General features: G+C 40.3%; 1 protein-coding gene across 2 annotated transcripts in view; it reads left to right on the top strand.

The window, feature by feature from the left end:
* The window catches only part of itpr2 (inositol 1,4,5-trisphosphate receptor, type 2), a 67,992-nt gene that overhangs the window by 26,126 nt on the left and 20,513 nt on the right, over positions 1-21,353 (top strand). For both annotated transcript variants that reach the window (XM_004563455.4, XM_076885671.1), the window contains 18 exons: positions 9,225-9,345; positions 9,755-9,942; positions 10,027-10,207; positions 10,954-11,207; positions 11,297-11,497; positions 12,075-12,185; positions 12,502-12,597; positions 12,679-12,798; positions 14,951-15,085; positions 15,175-15,367; positions 15,584-15,709; positions 17,289-17,464; positions 17,554-17,718; positions 17,798-17,981; positions 19,701-19,787; positions 20,614-20,735; positions 20,850-21,015; positions 21,115-21,275. In XM_004563455.4, the coding sequence (XP_004563512.2) occupies positions 9,225-9,345; positions 9,755-9,942; positions 10,027-10,207; positions 10,954-11,207; positions 11,297-11,497; positions 12,075-12,185; positions 12,502-12,597; positions 12,679-12,798; positions 14,951-15,085; positions 15,175-15,367; positions 15,584-15,709; positions 17,289-17,464; positions 17,554-17,718; positions 17,798-17,981; positions 19,701-19,787; positions 20,614-20,735; positions 20,850-21,015; positions 21,115-21,275 (2,787 nt within the window). The remainder of the gene's footprint in view (positions 1-9,224; positions 9,346-9,754; positions 9,943-10,026; positions 10,208-10,953; positions 11,208-11,296; positions 11,498-12,074; positions 12,186-12,501; positions 12,598-12,678; positions 12,799-14,950; positions 15,086-15,174; positions 15,368-15,583; positions 15,710-17,288; positions 17,465-17,553; positions 17,719-17,797; positions 17,982-19,700; positions 19,788-20,613; positions 20,736-20,849; positions 21,016-21,114; positions 21,276-21,353) is intronic.

Below are 21,353 nucleotides of genomic sequence, written 5' to 3'. Positions count from 1 at the left end.
AGTCTGTGGCAGTCTGTCTGCCCGCCTGAGTATTATAATTTTATTTTTTTTGTCTCGCTCACACCTGCTCCCACCCAGGCCCTGCTCAGGTGTTTGCCTTGATCAGAGAGGGCAAGATCTGCAGTAACTGCACAGAGATGTGTTGGCTCTGGCTGCTGCATGTCACTTGTTTTGGCTGTCAGTAAAAGGCCACTTTAAATGTTTGTGCTCTCACTTGCCCTCAGGAAGTCTGTGTTGTATTGTTCGGGGTAAAAAGTTTAGTGATTTATTTAGCTTTCTTTCCTTTTCTAAGGTGGATATCAGTCAGGACTACTTATAAAAATAAACAAATAAATAAATAGAAAACCTAATGATCTGCGCTTTTCTTTCCTTTAATGAAGTGAAGCAATTCTCCAAAACTGCTGAGCACTGTAGATTTTAATGGCACACATTTGATGCCAGCCAGTATTTACAACGCAAGGAAACGCTCATGTGTTTTTTAATAGTTTTTTTTCGCCAATAATGGGAGGCTGTTGAAAGAGAAGGATGTAAACGCCTTCGGCTACACAGAGAATACTTCATAATAGGATCAGCTGGTTGCTGGTTTCAGGGATTTGTTAGCAATAAGATATTTTTTTAAATCCTTGCAGTTACAAATGTTAGCAGCCTGTGATTAAACTTTTACTAGCCTGTATTTAAGATATTTTTTAAATTGATATAGACGTATGCATAAGTATGTAAACAAGTGACATAGGAATAAAAAACCAGCTAATTATATAATCTAAACCACTCTCACGTGGTTTCTTTTTCCTCTCTCTATCACACTCATCTGTCATTCACACGATGTCGGTCTGTCTCTCATTCTGTCTTGCTTGCCAAGTTTCACACCACCTGCCCAAGGCAAAGCAGATTTACAGATTACCACCCTCTCGATGCTAAGCGCATCACACACAAACGCACACGTAGATGCAAGGACTCAGACTCACACACACTCCCAGGCATGCAGTGTCATGCTGGCTTGCCCTGCGTGAGCTCATACTGCAGGCCTTTCCTTGTTTGTCTGTCTGATGGGAATCATGATGGACCATGCCTTTAGGTTTTCTAGGTGGAGAGGGTCAGGCAGGCAGAGAGCTGCGTGAGCTCATGCGTACATTGTAAAGGTTGACCTTTGGCTGGACTCTGGCTGAGACAGCATGCTGAGTTGAGTCAGAAAGTTGGAGATTGCAGAGGTCTAACCAAAATAGTTTTGATTTGTGAAGTTTAACTTATCTAATACAAAAAAAGTGTTTATTTTGCTGCGTGAACTTGTGCTGAGGAGGTTCTACTCAGTTCCTCTTGCCCTTGCTTCCCTCGATCTATCAGCCAGGTGTCTGTTAGGGGAGCATTATGCTTTGGTTTCCATGGCGATGAGGGATTAGAACATGTTGTTTTGTCTAGTCTGGCCGTGACTGGGCGCTGGAGGTCTGTGTACACCATGTAGAGATGCCTCCAGAACTGGAGCACGATGCCTGCTGAACTCTTTTAGTTCCAAGCAGAGAGAGACAGAGAGAAAGTTTCACTTGTACTGCAAGAAGATATCCTTCTAGAATCTAAAACACTGAATTATACTTATTTGAACTTAGAAATAATCTTCCTGTGGGTTGAGCAAAAATATTTCAGTTGCTCCAGTTGTTCTTATAAAACCTTGAACATGGGTGGATAATTATTTTTAACCCTGTGTAGCTTTATAAAATCTGCAAGTTGAAAATGCTTGAAACTAGACCATCACGTTCATTTGTCGGACTCCTTTCTTGTTTAGTTCTGGCTGAAAAATTACTTTTAAATCACTGATTTACCTTGACACGAGCAACATAACAAATGTATTATGTGTGCAATGAGATTATTTACCTTTGAGATTTTCTAAAAAGAGATTGTCTTTATTTTTAGCATGCAGGAATTTTGAGGTTTTGAGTTACCTACGTATGGTATCTAAGTGTTTCTATGAATCTCAGTGGTTTTCAGTGTAAACAGAGTTTCACAAGTTCATAGTGTGTTGTTAGGTCACTTGTAGTCTGAGAGGCACATGACAAGAAAAGAGCCGGAATGACATGAATTTGAAATTGTGTTTGTGTTTATTGCTCATAGCTGGTGGACAACACGACACAAACCATCCAGTGATGATATAATACTCAAGACAAACAAGAGTCTGGTGAAGAACACTGTGTGTTTCAGTTAGCGTTCAGTATCTGCTTCAGTTTTTGATTCATTTCTTATGTCATGGTATCTCACATGTGCTCACACCTCTGTTAAAGCCTTTTATTACAGGGTGGACAAAAAAATGCTTTATTAACCATTTATCCTTAGAAGGATCTGAGCACCTGAACCGTATTTGATTGGAATAAATGCAATATTCCTTACTCTGTCTCTCAAAAATAAACGTCAGCGTCTCGAGGGTGTGTCATCAGTAACCAGCAGCTTAGAATAAGGGAAAAGTTTGATCCGCTGCAATTGATAGACTCAAAGTCCGTGGATCACAAAAATCAGATGGCCCCATGCTCTCTGAGAACCATGAGTGATTCTGCCAAATGTAATCTTATTTTTATGCTGATGTAATTTTTCAGAAGCCTCATGGCTGAAACATAAGCTCTCAAAAATTATTATGTTTTCCCCATGCTTGCCTTTTTATGTCGACTAAATTGCCCGAGTTCCAGTGAGGCAGGCAAAACAGATGAGCCTTGTTTGCCAGTCAGCTTATCTTCAGCATCATAGTCTCCTTAATAAACTCAATCAGTACATAATGATATTAGTGAATAACACATAACACTTCCACCGTAAACCCGCTGGTTAAAAGTCAGGCCTTCCCTAAAGCAGACCTGTTACTGAATGCTTGTTTACTTGTTTATGCTTGTATTTCCCTGAATCGTTCTCACCAATTGCTCTCACATGTGGGCTTAATTTGTTTTGCTGATGTGCTTGTTTGTTGGGTAAAAGCATTTCATGCGCTGTGGAACTGCAGCTTGAAATCATAAATGGCACCACTTGATGCGTGTGTCTTCCAGGATTCCAGATACCATTTGTAACCTCTTGGCCTTGCACGCAGCGCTCCACAGCTACTTCTGAACATGTCATATTCAGCAGCAGGTAAAAGAGATGGGATGAAATGCAAATATGCAGACATGGTTCACCCTAATGGACTTGACTAATGGCAAGAGTTTTAGGTAATCCTGAGCTCATCCAGCCACAATTTCACCAAAGAATGATGAACCCAGTGATCTCAGTTATGGGTGGCAGTTGCACACCACCCTATGTTCCCTCGTGTTTTGTTTTTCATCTGCGCTCCTGTTGTGTTTGTGGTAGAATAGCAGAAAAATGTGAAATAATGAAATACATTTTAATTTATTTTCTTTTTAAAAAAGAATAAATATCTTGGAGAAAACACTTTATAAAACATATTGATATGGATTTTATTATGACAGGTTCCCACTTTAAGCTTTTCATTTCTCCTTCAGCTCCAAGCTCGCCTTAGAGACAACAGAAATTTTTATTAGATTGCATGCAGCGCGTGCTTTTAAACTGTACATGATAAGATCGAATTTCCCTTTGAGTTTTTGTATAACAGAAGGTAGATTTTCAGTTTGACACTGTACTGATCAGTGTATTGACTGAAGTAACATAAGCTTTGTGATGGTGAAGTTGTTGGTCTCTCACAGCCTGTGGGGAAACTGTGCTATGCCACTGTGTGCTTGAGTCATTCTGTTCATAAAAGACCGACTCGGATTCCTCTGTGGAGGAAAAAAGTAAGACTGTTAGTCTTCCACCCCTCTCATCTCAACCTTGTTTGGGGAACATTGTCCTCCTGCACTGCCTGACACGCTGCTGCAGTTGACCTTATCAGAGCTCAGCAGCTCTAACTTCTCCATCCAGGCAGTGTATGTCCTGGTTTACAGCTGCTACTGCCCTCTGATGCCTGCATGAGTTTTCAGACCACCTAAAGAAGCACAGAACAGGCGGTGTCTTTTTATCCATGCTTCTCACCGGAGTTACAGGAATCTGTAGACAGCAGAGCTGCGAGAGGTGGTGGGGGGGAGTGAAGCTGGAGGTGGGGATCAGCAGCTCATCCTCAGCTTGGACACCAGAGCCGCAGTGTGGCGTGCCGGTGCACATTTTAAAACACCACGACTGTCTGCTCATTGCTAGGTTTTGTTTGTTCCTCTCCTCCTCCTCCTGCCACCCTCCTCTTACTTTTGTCAGTTCTCTCTCTCTCTCTCTCTCTCTCTCTCTCTCTCTCTCTCTCTCTCTCTCTCTTGCTCCCCCCCCCCCCCCCTCTCTCTCTCGGCTCTTACATCACCTGACTAGAGTTTTTCTTGTCAATGCAGCAACAAGCAGATGAGTCAGGCAGGGCTGACTCTTCTCTACTGCCATCCTGCTTCCTCTATCCTCTCCTTTCTCTCTGCAGACCTAGCAGTGTGCTGGCTGCAGTGTGTGCCAGCACACTGCATCACCCAGAAGGGAGACAAAAAAATCCCCCCAAAAACCTGTCACCACCCCCACCTTTCAACTTCTCCCTACAAGAGGGAAAAGGGGAAAGTCAAACATGTTTAGTTTGCAAGGGAGCATGCAGTGGGATGCATTGCCTTATAGAGTGTAGTGCTGAGGTTGGAGATGCACTGGGATTGTGTCTGTGTAGTGGTGTGTGGAAATGAGAGACACTGACTCAATGGATCCTCACCTTCAGTTCAAGAAGTGTGTGCGTGCACGTGTGTGTGTACGTGCGTGTGTGTGTCTATGTGGGTGTGTGTCTGTGTTTCTGTGAGACATCTCAGCCAGACAGTGCAGGCAGACAAGTGTCTCTGCTGACTGCAGATGAGATAGAGTGTTTACTGACACAGGGAGCATCAGCTACACGTGCTCATCCACATCTTTGCTCTTCGGTACACTTAGTTTGAGGATGCTTAGCTGAACTGTATCTGGCCAGCCTCTGTGATGAGACATAGAGGTACCTCGTTTGCCTGATGCCTTGATATTGTATAATTAGACCTTTTCTTTTTTAAGGTTGCAGTTTGGAGCTTTTTTTAAAAAAAAAAGAAAAAAAGAAATCCCATTATTTCTGCTTGATAATTCAGTTTCATTTTGGATGAACCACACTACATTTGACACATCCAAATGCACCCAAAATTTTATAAGAAGCAACTACTTGCAACTTACAATGGCAGCTACACAAATGAGTCATATACATCTGAATACTAATTAGCTGTATGTGTCAGCTTTAAAGGAGGTGTGACAATCACAGCAGGGAAACTTGCAAAGGAACAAAGAGACCAGACAATTGCTGAACTGCTGGTGCGTCAGTCACAAACTGCAAAATTCTGAAATGTATAATAAAGGAAATGCATTTATTTTCATGCAAGTATTAGGATAAATGGAATGGGAAAAATTTCCATTAAATGTCTATAGGGTTGTAGGTCAGGTGAGGTGAGGTGACTTGTCTAACCAACAATGCCAGTCAGTGAATAAATCAATCCTTCTTTGTATAGGACCTTTCATGAAGGTTGACGCAGTTCAAAGTGCTTCATAGATGATTCAACATAAAAGCTACATAAAAAGAATTAAAAGTACCAAATATAAAACAAGATTTACAATATAAGTAAACTAAAAGGACAGTTAAAGAAAGAAATTGGTTGTTACTAATCGTTCAGAGCACGCACCAAATATTCACATTATTGAAGCAGGAGTCAGAACTTTTACTTAAACTTTGAATTAATTAATGTTAACACCTAATGAACAATTTCAGCTTTTAGTTATTTTATAGCCTAAAGGTTGCATAATTACAGCCTAAAAATGATCACATATATTCAAAACTATTAGGTACACCTGTTCAGCTGCTTGGTAATGCAAATATCTCATCAGCCAGTCATGTGGCAGCGACCTGATGGCAACCTGCCCGATGTTCAATCTTACGTCCTTCTGACTTTCCTTCTGAGTCTTTGGAAGTCTTTGCACTTCCACTGGATCTCTGGACTACAAACTCTCTCTCTACTTTTAAATTGTGTCTTAAAACCCATCCATTCAGAATTGCATATTCTTCACCATGACTCCGTCTTAGTCTATTTTTATCTTACTTAGCTTTTATACTTACATACTTTATCTTATGTTTTTATTTTGTTGTACTAATGTAAGGTGACCTTGAGGATCCTCAACAGGCGCCTATAAATAAAATGTATTATCATTATTATTATAAACGGAGCATCAGAATGGAGAGAAATGGCGATATAGGTGACTTTTTCTGCACAACCACCCAGAGCGATTACAGAGACTGTTCTGCTGATGCCAGAGCTCAGAGGAGAATGGTCAGACTGCTTCAAGTTGATAGGAAGGCAACAAATACTGATTCATTACAATCAAGTAGGGCTGTGCGATTATTGTCAAAATTAACTGACAAAAAACTGACAGAGCAAAAAAAAAATTTATCTTTCACTTAAACATAACACTGTTTTTGCATCCAAGTTGCGCTACATTCCTGTTCATTTACAAATCTTTGCATCAAAAGAAAATGTATCCTCGTTTGCGTAAATTCGGTGCATCGCTTGGAAGAAAACTAAATTTGTTGGACCTGCATGAGTGATGTAGCATAGTAATTTACTGTTGTGAGATCTATCTCTTTTTCTCCTGCAACATTTTGCAAGTTTTTCCATCTTGAAAACCCCCCAAATGCATTCCTGAAGCTTTCAATAGTAAAAATGTTTAGTGAACGCTTTGTGTTAGTGATTTCAGTACATCTTTGTTAGCAAAGTGGTGTGCCATACAGCCTCACTTTTATGAATGTCTGTGTTGATGTTGAGCAATTCAGGTTAGCAACCATTGCATTGCTTCTCTTGTCCTTCATGCATTAATTATACTAATTATTTGGTGGTAAGTTTTCAGGCCGCTGGTTATGTTAGTTGTGTTGCTTTGTGGCACAGAAACAACTCTACAACACTCTTTGTATATAATCTCTTCTTGGTCAATGTCACTAACCCTAAATCCGCTTTGCTAAGCTCTTCACCTTCTACTATGTCAGTCATTCGATTTTTTTAATATATCTGTCTTTTTACATTGTGTTATCGGTCTAGACTAGTCCAGGAAGCTTCAGGCTTCGTAATGCAGTGAACAGTTGTGATTGGATGTGGTTCAGCGCTGATTTAGTCAGGTGGGGGAGTGCCTCATTTTGTTTTTGCTTTGCGTTCGATTTAAATAACACATTTTCAAGACTGTCTGTGTTTAAATGTGGGAAGCCAAAATTGTGTCCCTACAACCAACCTATACACAACGCAAAACACATCAAGCACATCGAAGCAGTTGGGCTACAGCCACAGAAGACCACACTGGGTGCCACTCCTGTCAGCTAAAAACAGGAAACTGAGGCTACAATTTGCACAGGTTAACTAAAATCTGACGATAGAAGATTGGCTAAACATTGTATGCTTGGCATAAACAACATGAAAGCATGGGTCCATCTTGCCTCGTATCAGCAGTTAAGGCTTGTGGTGGTGGTCTAGTAGTATAGGATATTTTCTTTGCACACTCTAGGCTCTAGGAACAATTTGTTTAACACCACAGCCTACCCGAGTACTATTTCTAGCCATGTCTATCCCTTAATGACCACAGTGCACCAATCTTCGGATGGCTTCTCACAGCAGAATAATGTGGCATGCCACAGAGCTCGGATCATCTCAGACTGGTTTCTTGAACATGACAATTAGTTCACTGTACACAAATAGTCTCCAAAGTCACCGGATCTCAATCACATGGAGCACCTTTGGGACTAGGAGGAACAGGAGAGTTGCATCATGATGACAATGTTTCCAGCACCCTGCTGAATCTATAGCATGAAAAATTAGGAGTTCTGATGGCAAAAGGGGGGTCTAACCTGGCACAAGCAGAGTGTAACACATCAAGTGTATTCAGTTGTTATTTTGACAGGCACCTGCCTTTCTGCTAGCCTGCTAACACGTTTCCATGGAAACCATACATGGCTGCTTACAGCCCATTAATTTTAACTCCACCCCTTACCCATCTCTTCTTGAAGTCTTTTGATCAATACCAGTGGTAAGGTGTCATGAAACAAGGCCTTGATGCGTTGTTGGATTACCATAGAAACAGGTGCTGACCACATGTAGTGTTCATACATACTTTATCTTCCCTTTATATTTCCTTCTTTTCATCCATCCATCGCTCTCCCTGTTGTTCTTTAAAAATAGGTTGTGAAATGTACAATGCAAGTCATCCACCTGCCAATCACACACTTTGATTACACAACCACTGAAGGGCGATTGTCGCCGTGAATCTTTTAATCTCATTTCTGCTCATCTGCGTCAAATGTCGCAGACACAGAGAGATGTTTATTCGAAAGAAAATAAATGCAGTTATTAAATAAATGAGCTGCTAGAGGCAAGCTGGTGTTGTGCAATGCATTACTTTATACATATGCATCAGTAATCCTTGCATGCAAATGACCACATTCTGTATAACCTTTTTCCACTTGTCTTCACTTGCATGCTTATGTGCACACGGGGTGTGTGTGTGTGTGTGTGTGTGTGTGTGTGTGTGTGTGTGTGTGTGTGTGTGTGTGTGTGTGTGTAAGAAAGAAGCACAGTGTGGTCCTATTTTGCACAATAAGAGAGGGAAAACTAGCCTCATCCCAAAAAGTTTGGGGTAAGATCAGCGGTTCATCATGTCAGTTTAAAAATTGAACTGTTTGGAGACTTTCATTGCCGACTAATATTAACTAAAAATAAAAGTAACATCTGTCATCATTTATGGTTGCTTTTCTCCAAACACACCCTGGCTGCTATCTCGGAATCTCTCATAAATGCTCAGATAGGATCAAGATATTGGACAACATTATAACCGTCATGCTCTCTCAAGCTCCAATTTCTTTGTTGATAAGAGCATTGTCATACTGCAAACCACTGCTTCCATCAAGGCAGAAATGTGTCATGGGATGATGGCGATGATTCCTATTAGGTGAAATGAGATGAAATCTGCTCAGCCCTCTGAGAGATGATCGGATGGATTTCATGCCAATGAATGCACCTTACCACAAATGTTCCCTTCTTAAGATTTGTCCTTCATTTTGATCATTTTTATAGTTATTCCTCTTTCCCTTTCTGTAAAGGGGAAAAAAAGCTTTATCAAAATCTATTAAATATGTGTGAATTTCCTAGTTTAAAGCTCATACTCAGTCAGACTTTTAAATGGATTTAACATTATGATTTCTGTCTCCACAGGGAAACGACTTGAGAAAGATTCTCCTCACACGCTACTTTGGAAATCAAAAGCTCCTCTCCAAGTCAGAGCTCGGGAGTGGAAACAGCTCATCTGGTGGCTTTGTCAAGCAGTCACCTGGAGGTACCGAGAACCCCAAATAAACTGAGTAGATGCTGCAATAACTACTCACAGCCGAGGAAACAACAGGAACTAAAATGACAGTGCTCTGTTTCTTAGGCAGTATGCTGTTTGACAATTGTTGGCAGACATAAGAGGTTTATAATGCATCCCACAAATATTCGGTCCAGGCAGGTGTGGAATATAGTAGATGAGCATAACAAATAATCAAACATTTGTAAAGTTTTTCCTGTTCAATTTCTCAAAAAGAGATTATTTCTATCTACAATTATTTATATATGGTATGTGCATGCATGGAAAGCCAGAGGCAGGGAGAGCAGCAGCACAAAAATAACCAGGCAACATACATGAGACTAACTCAGAAAGAGCATGAGAAGCAGAAGCTAGAATTTAAATTTCTACATCATTGCAGGAGGTTCTCCCATGGTAGACGCTGACAAGCCAGCCACCACTGTTTCGGATATTCAGTGTCTTTTGGACAATGTTGGGGCAACAGAGATGGTAATTGAACTCATCGTCAACACCAAGAATGATCGACTGTTTAAGGAGAGCATCGAGCTGGGCATTGCCCTTCTCAGGGGTGGAAACACACAGATACAGGTTGGCTTCACAGATACACGAATCCTGTACTTCTCCTCCACATGTTTTAGAAGTATACTCATGGCCATTTTTGCTCCCAACTAGAACTCATTCTACAGCCAACTGAACAAGCAGAAAAAGTCCGAGAGGTTCTTCAAGGTTTTCTACGACCGCATGCGTTTGGCCCAGCAGGAGATTCGAGCCACCGTGTCAGTCAACATGTTTGAAGTCACCTGCAAAAGAAGGGACGATGACAGTGATGTCAGTAGTATCAGGGTTAAAAAAGGTACCGTTCGGTGATGGTGTATTTTTAATTTTTTTCACATTATTGACTTATTAGAGCAAAAACACCACATAATGTCCAGATAACGTTTGTGAGCTCAAAATGCAGCTAACCACTGTGTCAAAATGTCAAAGGGAGGCTGAAAGTAAGTAAGCAAAGTTCATTAGAAGTGAATCACCTCTGTTATAATGTCAGAGGTACCTAGCGATGAGGATTTAAAAGTGCAATACTGAGTCATGAGGCTCACGTCCTCAGCACATCCAGGCATTTCCATAGAAAGAGCGAATTAAAAAGCCACAGACTGGAAAAAAGTAATGCTTTTACAGTGTTTGAGGTCTACAAGTTTAGTTTAGTTTAAAACAGTTGTAGTGGATAAATCCACAATGATTTTTGTAGCTCTGCTGACTTCTGTTGAAACTGTTGTTCCCAGTTTAAGCAGTCACATGTCTGAAGCATGTGACAGCCCACATTGCAATCCTATCAAAAGGCCATTGTATCAAGTTTGAGTGTTTTTATGCTACAGAAACCCACTAAATTGTTGCCTGCTTGTCAGTGAATGTCTGTAAATAAATAAATATATATATATACACACATATCAATTTCTCTTGAATACAATTGCCGCACTTATGAATGGAAGCAATTTGCTCCTGCCCTGCAGTTAAACAGTGAATCGTGTTGTGTGTCTGTTTGTGTGTGTGTGTGTGTGTGTTTTTTTTTTTTTTTTTTTTCAATAAATCCTTTCTTTGTAGGGAAAGATTCTGGGCTTCACATGAGGGACGACATGCGAGGGCAGCTAAAAGAAGCCTCCTCAGTGACCTCAAAGGCCTTCTCAGCCTTCAGAAAAGAGCTGGACCCTGACCTTGAAGGCCTCGGCCAAAACAGTGAGATAATCGGTACTGAGGAGGCATCGGAAGACACTCAGATGAGCCCGGCTGTATCTATCATGAAACCAATCCTGCGTTACCTACAGCTGCTCTGTGAGAACCACAATTCAAAGCTGCAGGTACTGATGCTCTGTGAACTTTGCCCTTCTAAGTCCAGTCATTAAAATGACCGCTGATTGATTTTTTTTTTTTCCTGCTCTGAATCCAGAACTTTCTGCGCAGTCAGAACAACAAGACTAACTACAATCTGGTGTGTGAGACTCTTCAGTTCTTGGACTGCATTTGTGGGAGCACCACTGGAGGCCTAGGGCTGCTGGGACTTTATATAAATGAGTATAATGTGGATCTGATTCTCCAAACGTTGGAAACCATTACAGAGTATTGCCAGGGGCCCTGCCATGAAAACCAGGTAGGAGGAGGGTGGCTGGTTAGTTGAGAGAAAATGCTCGATTTATTGGATAGTCAAGTTGTCAACATATTTATTTAATAGAGCCTAATACTGTGAATATATTTGAAAAATTGTTCATCTTTTCCTAAATGTGAAGCATCATACAGTATCGTTAAACCTGTAGCGAAAAGCTTTTCTTATTTCATGTGTTCAAGTCCAGTCAAGTTGAGAATACAGGAAACAGGAAATTTCTGGTTTCGAACCAGCTGAGCAGCTGGGGCCTTTCTGTATGGAGTTTGGATGTTACGCCTGTGTCTGTGTTGGTTTCTAATTAGAAGGAGGAGGAAATCTGGTGATTCTAAATCTACTGTTGGTGTGAATATGAGCATAAATGTCTGTCTACAGTGGACCTGGTCACTTTGTGATCACACCGCTGTTTTAATCATGAGCTGTGGTGTAGTAAGCCGTCTTAAACTATCTTTTATTTGGATTTACCTGTAAAGCACAGACACTTTCTTCTGATGAATTATATTAATGATTTTCTTTTTGTAATGTAGCCAACACTGACTACAGCATGTCCATTTTTTTTCTTTTCCAGAGCTGTATAGCTAAACATGAGTCAAATGGTATTGATATTATTATAGCACTGATTGTCAACGCCATCAACCCCCTGGGTAAGGATCGCCTGGACCTGGTGCTGCAACTCAAGGTGAGCAGTAGTTGTATGAGAGGTCTGGGAGGCAACACATTTCCATTACCCTATTATATACTTGCATTGCTGCATAGTATTAATTAAATATAGATAACAATTGTGCAATGATGAAAAAGGCAATGGGGCAAATAAAGCCCATGTTTACTGGCTGTCTGACTGCAGATGTCTTTAGTAGTACAACCCTTTAGTCGAATCACAGCACTCTGAAAAAACTGCATCTGACCAGTATTGTTGGTTTTTTTCCTTTCAATTATTCAGCTTTGTGTAACTGATCAAAATATAAAAGCTGATTATTTTGAAACGTGTATCATAGAACAATGCCTCCAAGCTCCTGCTAGCTATCATGGAGAGCTGCCATGACAGTGAGAACGCAGAGAAGATTCTCTACAAGATGAGACCCACTGAATTGGTGAGTGTGGTCATGCATGCACACAAACTACACCTGACGTGTGGTGCAAAAACGGTGACTTCTAAAACACTTTTGCTTCAGGTGGATGTCATGAAGGACGCCTACAAACAGGGTTTGCAGAGTGAAGACGACGATGACGGCATGGGAGACGAGATCAAACCTAAAGATGTCGGACACAACATTTACATCCTGGCCCACCAGGTAAAAGAAAAGATTAAACTTGAGTTAGTCTAAAGTGGTCAGACAAACAGAGGAAATGCAGTGATGCTTTAGTCTAATGACCACTGGGCCAGTGCAGTGCAGGAGTGCCAAGTGATGGAGGAGTGCTTCTCTGAATGAACTGCTCTGACAGTTTTCTGAAATGAGTTTTTGTGTTGTGACATTGGCTCTACTGACAGATAGGCTTTAGGCGTTTTCACTGAGGCAGGTAGTCGCTGCACAACTAAATACACATGGTTTGCTTTGTCCAGGGATCAGGAACGAGGGAATGAGGAAGGAGTACTGTACCCCTGAGAAATTTGTTTTTGTTCTAAATGTGTGTGTCCATCTGACGTGTCTCAGTCTTTGTCTACGCTGTTTGTAAGTTGTTGAGAGCAAGCCAAGTCTTGTGGGTTTTCACTTCTGTCTCTTTAGAGCAAAGTGTCAGACAGGATATTTTGGTCTACAGAGCAGACGAGTTTCATCATGACAAGGAAGTGTGCATGTTTGTTTTTTTTGTTAGTTTTTTTTTTTTTTATGTTTGACTTTTAAAAAAATAACCTTTCAGCTTAAAACAGGAATGCACAAATGTGTGCATCAGCTTTGAAATATATTTTCTGATTGTCTAAATAAACAAATTAAATTGATAATATAAAATAAACAATAGATAGAATGCACAAACTAAATGGTTCTCTACATTTCTCCATAAATTTCTCTACAATTGCCTATTTTAAAGGAGTAAAATAGATGTTTAAAATATAATAAATTAAAAAGAAAACCTCAGCAAGTATTCAGAACTCCACAAACCATGTTAAATTTTCCTCACCTAAAAAGAGAAGCAGAAAAAAATAAGGAAATCTAATTTGTTGACTGAACCTAGATTTCTAGTTGACCTCAGTGTACACAAAACAAGTAAACAACACAGGAAAGGAAAAAGGCCAGAACCTGTTTCTTACTCATCTATTAATTCTTGTGCCACAGGTGTCCTTTTCAATGTCTTTTTATCAGCAAGGATACATAAAAACTACCTCTGCAGAGTGTGGGGAAAGAAAGAAACTGTTGCTGGTTTCTGGTTGGGATCTGGATCACTTTAAAACTGTGAAATAATTCAATTCCTTTAATGGGAGATGGCAGCTTTAGCTCTATTAGAAAAAACAAGGCCATAAAGCTTGAATTTGAACGGTATATAGACATTACTTACAGATGTTGTGGGCTCATCATGGGTATGAATTTCACAACAATTTAGGGCTTTTTCCAGGGTGGAATCATTGTATACTTTACATCTTTAATTGCTTTAGAAAACAAGAATCGGGTGCACAAGATTGCATTTATTTTGGACTTTCAAAAATATATAAACAGTGATCAAATATATGTATTAAACATCTCTTAATAAGTTGCATCTCGACCACACACACACCTTTTGATAGTGATCAACAATTTTGTGGCATAATTCTGCTTAGATATTTGGTCACTCTTCTTGGCAGAATTTATTTAAATTGGTTGTCACACACCTGGGTTTTAGACCTGCTCCAAAATCCTCCGATAGAGGTGAGTTCATGGAGTTGGGAAGGCCATTCCAGAAGCTTAATGTTAGCCTGGTCTATCCATCCCAAAACCAGTTTTGATGTGTGTTTGGGATCATTGCTCTGATGGAAAACCCAATTTTGCCAAATTTTCAACCATTTAGATGTTAATTTAATGTGAGGTGAAAGAACTTTCTTCATTATTCCATCCACTTTGTGCGGTGTACCAGTACTACAGCAAAACTTCCCAGAGCACAATGCTACCACCACCATGCTTGGCAGTTGAGTGTTCTTAGTGTGAAAGCCTCACCTTTACTCCGCGAAACATACCTCTTGTCATCATGGCACTACCTTTGTCTGCGCTGACCATAAAACTTTTCTCCAGAAGGAATATTTCTTGTCCATATGGGCTATTTCAAATTTCAGTCAAGGTTAAAGCAGCACCCAGTTCTTGTTTTCCAAAGTCACAGTCATGTCTTGTAAAATCCATAAAAATGACCATGACATTAACGCTCATGAGGAGATTTTGTAAACCATATTTGTTTAGTTTTGGTTCATTACTGGTTACAGTATCATCCAGTGTAGTGCAGCAAAATCATATCTTCATATTAATCATATTTCTTCATTCCTAGTTGGCCAGGCACAACAAAATCTTGCAGCAGAGCCTCACCCCTGGGTCAGGGTTAGGTCTGGGGTCAGGCATGGACCACGATAAGGAAAAGGATGATGCCCTCCGTTACTATGCGAAGCACACAGCTCAGATAGAGGTAACCCGCATCATCAATTTATCATTTATCCTAAAATCTCTTAAATCGTTCGTCAAACTGTAAGCCAAACCTTTAATCTTTGTTATCAGATTGTGCGTAATGACCGCAGCATGGAGCAGATAGTGTTTCCAGTTCCTAACATCTGTGAGTACCTAACTGAGGAGTCAAAGATGCGTGTGTTCACCACCACTGAGAGAGATGACCAAGGCAGCAAGGTTAATGACTTCTTCCACCAATTTGACAACCTCTACAATGAGATGAGGTGGCAGAAGAAGATCCGCAGTAAGTCTTCCTTACATTCGGCATCCAGTTCTTGGAAAATAATAATGATTGTGGTGGCGGTGGTGGCAGCAGGAACAGGCTTCAGGACGACAAATCACGATTCCCATCCAGCAAGTCTGGTTATGTTATTTTCACAGTAAACTGAAGGGCCTGCAGTGATGTGGTGTGTGCTGAATTCGTGTGCCTGTACTTATGCTCCCTGTTGTGTTTGCACAGAAAATAAGGCTCTGTTCTGGTTCTCACGTCACATCTCTCTTTGGGGGAGCATCTCCTTCTACCTGGCCCTCCTGCTCAACATTGCTGTGGCTGTATTCTACCCTTTTGGTGACGATGAAGATGAGGGTAAGAATTTCTGCATATTTCTCAAATTGTAATTTGTAATTTCAAGCCATTTTTTTAAACCTTTTGCTAAGCAAACCAATGTTTTAAGGCAGTGGTCTTCAAATGGCTCCTACTGGACATGGATTAACTATTTAATCTGCAATACATCTGCCAATATCAAAGTAGAGATGAACTTACCATATGAGGCAGACAGAATTATTGTGTGCATTGTGTAAAATTTGTATAGAGCATAGTATGGACAGCTCCTGGTGCTGAAATAACATCTCATAAATGTACTAGAGAAAATGTATGTGGAGAATAAAAGTCCTTAATATCAGCTAAATTATGCCGTATCTCTTTAATTCAAATGCAGACACACTCATTAGTATTATCCAACTAAAATAATGAGGGAGTCAAGCATGCAAAAAAAAAAGAGGCGTACACACAGAGAGTTAAAGAGACTAGTGGCTATGTGATGAAAAGAAAGAAAGAAATGTGGTAAATTTTAAAGCAACTGTTGGCAAAGGGGCCATTTATTTAAACTAATTTCAGTTTTGAGATGGGCAAATGAGGTGAATACAGCATGAGACATGTGACATGAGGAAAACCTGTGCAACCACTGCCTGGAGTGTCAACCACCAACCATCAGCTACAACGCAATGAGCAACAGGCAGATCTTTTTTAAAAAATTATCTATTTACAGCTGTTTTATCAAGCAGTTTTAATAATTTTAAAAACCTATGGAAGAACACTTTGAATGTATTAATTTTCAAGTAAAGTAAGTTTATAACAATTCTCTTTTTTTGGAATGTTAATTATTAATGATTATTGCTTTCTTTTTATGACTGAAAATGTGTGTTCTGTGACACGTGATGCTGCATTTATTTAAACACCTTGGTCACTCAGTCTCATGAATGCTGGTGATTTATCTAACATACAGTATCTAATTGGATAAGAAGCAGTAGGCGTGTACAAAATGTGCTTAAAGGAAATCCTTCACACGTCATCATGATATCGTTTTGAGGTGGGACAACTTGGACTTTAATCGTTTTTATCGGTATGTTGATACGACTTCATGTCATTGCCCTCAGCCTGGCGTCAGCCTGAGACCTAATTAATCAGATGAAGTTAAATCACCCAATAATCATCCTATTTTACTCTTTAAAATTCATTTCTTTACGTGCAATGTTAGATTACCTGATTTTAGGTTTTGCGAAATGTTACTAGAACTTGCTGTATTTGCTGGTTTGCCTTGGTGTGATTTGTTGAAATGTAAACCTACTGTACACGTGGTTCCTGTGGCGTACAGAAGTGTTAAAGATGGCTTTCTGATAAATACTTCCTCAATGAATTGTCAGCACTTTGCAGTTTCCAAAAGACCCATGAGCATCACTCTGCTGATTTACTCAGTGAGCTGAAGAAGAGTTGGTTGTTTTGACTGATGCTGTCCCCATGGATGGTTGTTTGACATTTTAAAGTGTTTCCTTTGACTGTTTGCTAAGTTAAGCTTTTAGCTCAGATAAATAATTCATTAGAGGGATGTTGTGCTTTAAAGCATTGATGTTTTGTGCCTTGTTCGATTGTTTATTCTTCCACACAGGCACATTATCCCCATTCTGGAATATCTTACTGTGGGTGGCATTGGGAGTCTTCACCGCACTGCTTCCCGTCTTACCTAAACCAATAGGCATCGGGTTCTTCCTGGTCTCCCTTATTCTGCGTGCTATCTACACAATGGGCCTCGGCCCTGCGCTGCTTTTGCTCGGTGCTGTCAATGTAAGTGAACAAAGGCTTGTTTTTGAAGAATGTGTCTGTTCTTGCCTCTTCACACGTACGAGTTTTTTTTGTTTTTATTCCATTTTCAGCTTTTCAACAAGTTGGTGTTTCTTGTAAGTTTTGTGGGGAACCAGGGGACGTTCACTCGAGGCTACAAAGCAGTCGTGATGGACATGCTCTTTATCTACCATTTGTGGTATGCCATCATCTGCGTCCTGGGCCTCTTTGTTCATGAGTTCTTCTACAGCTTTTTGGTAAGAGAGCTCGTTTGATTTGTGACAGTGTTCTCCGAATGTTTGCTGATGGCTCACAGATAACGATCTCCTTTTGCAGCTTTTCGACCTGGTGATTCGAGAGGAGACGCTGCTCAATGTGATAAAGAGTGTGACGAGAAATGGCCGCTCCATTTTTTTGACAGCGGTTCTGGCCGTTTTTCTCGTTTACTTTTTCTCCATCATCGGCTTCCTCTTCCTCAAAGACGACTTCCGCATGGAGGTGGACCGCCTTCCTTCACCAGGTCAGAAACTTTAACTTTTAAAGTACACTAAGTCATTACTGTGGTCTTCTCCCTGTCGTAAATTCCTTGGGCTTTAAGATATCCTTTGATATTGCCATTTGAAAATAATGCTTCAAAAATGCTGCTTATGTTTATCACCAGTCTAGTGTGATATTTAAAACAAACTACACCAAATAGTGACAGTTTCACTTCCACTTTTATGAGGAAAGCAGAAAAAACACTGAGTGAGACATGGGTGATGTTCAACATCTTCAGATGTAACTGCAAGAAATGTGATGCAATAGAAATTAGTTGCAAGAATGCCACATCTATTTTAGTCATAGTACTTATACCTGACCTTTCCAATGAATGTGTCATACTTAAAAACCTTTAAAAATGCACTGATGGCTCCAGTTTGGCAATGTTTAAACAATTAAATAAATAATAATTTCTACAATGTAAAAAAAGATCAAATCTTCTAGTAGTATGTGCAGTAATTGCATATCTGGTGATATGTATTATCTCTCTTAACTTCATTTCAAGTCTATACTGTGTAAGGAGGAAAAGGAAAGTTTTGTTATCTTTCGTGAAAGTTATCCTTAGTTGAACTGAAACAAGTTTGCTCTTCTTTTTTAATCTTTTCCAGCCATGAACATCTGTGATTTGTTAGTGAGCTGTGTTTTCGTTTTCTGAATTTGTGTAAATCATAGAACGGAATGTACAAAGTTGTTCACATTTTGGAGTTGCTGGATGCTAGTTGATCCAGCGAGTTCATTTTTTCCCTTCACTTTTGATCTGATCTATAATTTCTTAATTACAATGATCAAATCAGCATTTTCTTGTGTATAATCTCCCCATAGAAATTGTCGACCATCTAGAGTAAGCCATATATATATATATATATATATATATATACATATATATATATATATATATATATATATATATATATATATATATATATTTATATACCCAGACACATGTTTTGAAAACACTGTGGAGAGTGTGGGTAGTGTTAATGAGCTCCAGCACCCACGGTCAGGAAGACATCCTGCTAGCACATGTGCACCTGTTGCATAACCTGGTGGCCGCGCCATCCTGTGTTTTACTGAATAGAGCACAGCAGACACAGCCGAGCAGTGGTGGGTTATGTAACCAGCTGGGCTCACGCCTCTCTGTATGTTAGCTGAAGGCTGAGTGGAGATACGACGTGAGGGAGCTTCATCAAAACTGGGGAGCACCCTTTACACTCTTCTGCCAACTTAGAGCTGTGACCCCTGCACCCCCCCCCCCCCCCCCCCCGTGCTCCCCTGTCCCGCCAAGTTGTCGTCTTCTTCTCCTTCCTAAACCTCCTGTCACCTGCCCTCAGTTCTCCAGACTATCATTGTAAAAAGCTCTTTTGGTGACACTCTGGTCCAGATGCACAGTTCTTTCTTCTGCCTGTCTGCCCAAGCAGATCACGCTCAGGCGGTGCGGCTCCTCTGCTGCTCGGGGCTTTGCCGATGTGCAAATGATTTGCTCAGGTTTTTTCAGCAACACTTCACCGCCCACCCAGCAGCTGCTGCCTCAGTTTACATAATGTCTGACTATATCTTTCTTGCTGATTTCTACCAGTGCTGATGAGAATTAGCGGGAAGAAGGTTTAATGCAGGAGCATAATTTAATCGTCACCTTTCATATGGAAATTTTTAGTGCTGTTGTCACTGACGCAAACTTCCCATGTTTTTGTTGTTCTTGTAGGAAAAAGGGATTTATTGAGCAACAGCGAGGTTGCAGGCTCATGTTTGAATGAGAGATGCCCTGCTTCTACACCCACATCTGTTCCTGGTAGGTTTTGGGGTAAAATTAAACTGAATATGTCCTACCCATGGTGGAAGTCACGGAGTGGATAAGTTTTAAGATTTTGTGTTTTGACTGGGGTGGTGGGCGTGTATGTGACCTTTCCAGTAGTAATCACTTCCTGAAAGGTTACTAACACACATACTGAGACATAAGCACGTACGCATGCACACACACTGAGTTTGTGCACACAAAGAAACTTGATGAGGCAGGGCGGGTGACTCCTACTCCTGTTTGTTCTCCTTCGTCTCCACGGATCACCTGCGCCATAAGGGCACACACGTGATCTCAGCCACATCCTTCACCTCTTCTTTCTCCTCAGCAGTCATGCTGTGCGTGGCTTTATTCATTTACAGTAGGAGTTGGAGGTGTTTTATTATCAGTCACTTGTCAGCGTCAGCTGAGTCACACTTTTATCTGAATTAGGTCAAATTGTTTTTGAATGTTGTTTTCATTTCATGAACTAAAATCTTCTTCAACTCTTCTAGCTCAGTTTAATAAAATTAAGACTAATATAAAAATAAATATTCTCACTGTGAGATTAATAAAAACAATTTATCAAATGAGCAGAATGTAATGATGGAAAAGGGAAGCACCTTTTAAGAAGAACTTTTAAAGAACAACAGTATTGCGTGTCAGTCCAATCTTGTGTAATTTCATACCAGATGTAACACAAATTTAAAGGTGCACATTTATCCCATTAGACACCAAAGGTCCTCTTGATAAAATCTCCCTTTTTATAGGTTTTCTATCTCTCTCTCTCTCTCTCCATTTCTTCCATCACATGTTTTTCTCTGTGTTTTCGTCTTGTTAGGTGAAGATGATGGGACCGAGCGGGTGTGCGACACTCTGCTCATGTGTATAATCACTGTATTGAACCAGGGCCTGCGTAATGGAGGTGGTGTGGGAGATATTCTCAGGAGACCCTCCAAAGAGGTAGGACAAGCCTAAAACGAATACAGGGAATACAGAAAAATGGCATTTTCTCATTGTGTGTTCTGTCTGAAGAAAAACCTGAAATAAAATTCTGCGTTTCTTCCATATTTCCAGGAGCCACTATTTGCAGCTCGAGTGGTTTACGACCTTCTGTTTTTCTTTGTTGTCATCATCATCGTTCTCAACCTCATCTTTGGTGTTATCATTGACACCTTTGCAGACCTGAGGAGTGAGAAACAGGGGAAGGAGGAAATCCTCAAAACCAGTTGTTTCATCTGTGGTGTGTACAGACAGCTTCGTGGTATAGCTAGCATGCCTATGATAGACAAAATGGTCTAAGGTAGAATTCATAACAGAGCTAATGTGTATAATCTTGCAGGGTTGGAAAGAGACAAATTTGATAACAAAACGGTGTCCTTTGAGGAGCATATCAAGTCTGAACACAACATGTGGCACTACCTTTACTTCATGGTTCTGGTGAGAGTGAAGGATCCAACCGAGTACACTGGTCCTGAGAGCTACGTAAACAAAATGATTGCAGTAAGTAGGCCAAATATATACACACTATACACACAGGAAATGGTTACAGTGTATCTTTGTAATGCAGATTTATGTTCT

Source organism: Maylandia zebra, linkage group LG7 (assembly GCF_041146795.1).
Source record: "Maylandia zebra isolate NMK-2024a linkage group LG7, Mzebra_GT3a, whole genome shotgun sequence".
NCBI classification, from domain to species: domain Eukaryota; kingdom Metazoa; phylum Chordata; class Actinopteri; order Cichliformes; family Cichlidae; genus Maylandia; species Maylandia zebra.
This window is presented reverse-complemented; position numbering and strand designations above follow the sequence as displayed.